The 2,622-nt window shown below is 55.5% G+C and overlaps 1 protein-coding gene across 1 annotated transcript; it reads right to left on the bottom strand.

The window, feature by feature from the left end:
- Positions 1–1,154: 1,154 nt before the first annotated feature.
- LOC120325228 (olfactory receptor 14J1-like) lies at positions 1,155–2,150 on the bottom strand. Its single transcript, XM_039390963.1, has one exon. The coding sequence runs from the start codon at positions 2,133–2,135 to the stop codon at positions 1,155–1,157; it is 981 nt and encodes a 326-aa protein (XP_039246897.1). The 5' UTR covers positions 2,136–2,150.
- Positions 2,151–2,622: the final 472 nt, after the last annotated feature.

Consider the following 2,622-nt stretch of genomic DNA (forward strand, 5'->3'; position numbering starts at 1 on the left):
CCAGTGAAGGCTGTTCCTGGAGTCACCCCAGAAGTGTCAGGGCTCTGACAGGGCTCCGGAGCTGAGCTGGGCTCCTGCCCTGCTCACACCCCCAGGGCTGTGCAGAGACAGGAGTCTTTCCCTTGCACACACCCCCAGTTCCTGGCAGCAGGGGCAGTGTCTGCCTGGCTCCTGCTGCCACTGCCAGGGGCTGGAGGCCCCTCAGCCCTGCAGAGCCCCCACCCTGCACACTCACACCCTTCAGCTCAAAATTGGGGTTTTCCCCTCCCTGGCACTGCCCAGTCCAGCCCCTCCCTGGTCCCCCCATCTCCCTGCCCCTGCCCCAGCCCAGCAGAGCAGCACACTCAGGGCTGGCCCTGCAGCAGGCCATGGAGGCCATGGAGCTCAGGGACAGGCCCTCTGGGGCTGCAATGCTCAGCACATCATCAGCTCAGGCAGCTCCTGCAGCCCCAGGGCCAGCCCCGCTCCCCAGCCCAGCAGCAGAGAATCGGCCCTGAGCTCCTCAGGCAGCTCCTGCAGCTACAGGGCCAGGGCAGCCTCTTCCCATGGTCCCTCTGCTCACACAGGGTGTCCTGCTCTTCTCCTGGCACATCCCATCTCCCCACAGAGCCTTTCCCCAGGGGAACACGTCTGTGCTGGCCTGAGCAGCCCTTCCTGCACCCCCTGCCCGTGCTCCCCACAGCCCCTGAGCTGGGGGGGCTGCTCTGCAGAGCAGGGGGGATGTGGGGCCCGGGGCCATGGGGGACTCTGTTGGGCTGTGCTGCTCAAACTGGGAGGCAGAGCCAGCTGATGGTGGTCTGAACGTGGGCTCCGAAGGAGACCTGGAAGTAGAAAAAGAGCAGCTCTGATAAAACAAAGTACTGGTGCTCCCTGGCAGTGCTGCTGTGCTGGGACATTTTTCCTTCCCTATAACTTCATGCTGTTCTCAGAGTTAGGATCCTAGATAAACAAGGCACTGAATGGTAGTTTATTTTGTTTAAAGCACAGAAATAGATGAATATACAGTTCATCATTTGCAGAGTTTCTAGATCAAATTCAAGAGGTAAGCAGTGAATGAGGTGGGGGATGAATAATAACATTTCTTTGAGCACAAAATTATGAGAAGAGGAACCCAGTGACCACCACTAAAAAGTTGAGAAGGCAGGCTGGGACTCTCATGAGTTGCATTTTAAATGCTGGACAGAAGAAAGCACAGAGCTTATTGTTGCTGAAAAACATCCACTCATTATTGTCCTCAGGCCATCCTTTAGCTCCTGGTTCCTGAGGCTGTAGATGAGGGGGTTCAGTGATGGAGGCACCACCGAGTACAGAACTGCCACCACCAGGTCCAGGGATGGGGAGTAGATGGAGGGAGGCTTCAGGTGAGAAAAAAACGAAGTGCTGACAAAGATTGAGACCACGGCCAGGTGAGGGAGGCACGTGGAAAAGGCTTTGTGCCGTCCCTGCTGAGAGGGGATCCTCAGCACTGCCCTGAAGATCTGCACGTAGGAGAAAACAATGAAAATGAAACAACCAAACACTAAACAGACACTAACCCCAATGAGCCCAATTTCCCTGAGGTAGCCTGAGTGTGAGCAGGAGAGCTTGAGGATGTGTGGGAGTTCACAGAAGAACTGGCCCAGGGCATTGCCCTGGCACAGGGGCAGGGAAAATGTATTGGCTGTGTGCAGCAGAGAATAGAGAAAGCCAGTGGCCCAGGCAGCTGCTGCCATGTGGGCACAAGCTCTGCTGCCCAGGAGGGTCCCGTAGTGCAGGGGTTTGCAGATGGCAACGTAGCGGTCGTAGCACATGATGGTGAGGAGGAAATACTCTGCTGAGATGAAGAAATAAAAGAAAAAGGCCTGTGCAGCACATCCCGTGTAGGAGATGGTTGTGGTGTCCCAGAGGGAATTGTGCATGGCTTTGGGGACAGTGGTGCAGATGCAGCCCAGGTCTGTGAGGGAGAGGTTGAGCAGGAAGAAGCCCATGGGGGTGTGCAGGTGGTGGTCACAGGCTACGGCGCTGAGGATGAGGCCGTTGGCCAGGAGGGCAGCCAGGGAGATGGCCAGGAAGAGCCAGAAGTGCAGGAGCTGCAGCTCCCGCCTGTCTGCGAATGCCAGGAGGAGGAACTGGGGCATGGAGCTGCTGTTGGACATTTGCTACTTCTTAGCACAGGGTCTGTTCAAAAAAGGAAAGGACAGGGAACGATTAAGACATACCTCTGTGAAAGAGCAATTCCATTTTTAAAAGAAATCGATGTGTCAAATGTCACCAATGCACTGCCAAGGAGTCAGGTTTGCTCTGCTGCAGTGGGACATGGAACTTCTTTGGTAGAGCTCTCATACAAGGAATGTCAGATGTAACAGACCTTGAGTACAAAAGTTCCATCTCTACTGAAATGACTCAGAAGAGCTGGAGCTGCAGAACAGAAGCTTAGTCTGAGCTTAGAATAATTGTACCTGTGTTTTCCATTTTTACCATCACACCTGGAAGATTCTTTTCTATTGCGGGAATCCTCATTTCTATGGCCCAGCACACAGTGCCCAGCAGAGCTGCAGGGAAGGGCCCCCAGAGCTGCCTGAACACCCCCTCCCCCAGGCCTTGGGGACACTTGCCCCCCACTCCCTGCCCAGGGCTCTGCTG

This window comes from Pipra filicauda, unplaced genomic scaffold (genome assembly GCF_003945595.2).
Source record: "Pipra filicauda isolate LSUMZ 115617 unplaced genomic scaffold, ASM394559v2 scaffold892_size57556_pilon, whole genome shotgun sequence".
Classification (NCBI taxonomy): domain Eukaryota; kingdom Metazoa; phylum Chordata; class Aves; order Passeriformes; family Pipridae; genus Pipra; species Pipra filicauda.

Coding starts and splice junctions, on each gene's coding strand:
- LOC120325228 (XM_039390963.1), bottom strand. CDS start 2,135: ATGTCCAACAGCAGCTCCATGCCCCAGTTCCTCCTCCTGGCATTCGCA.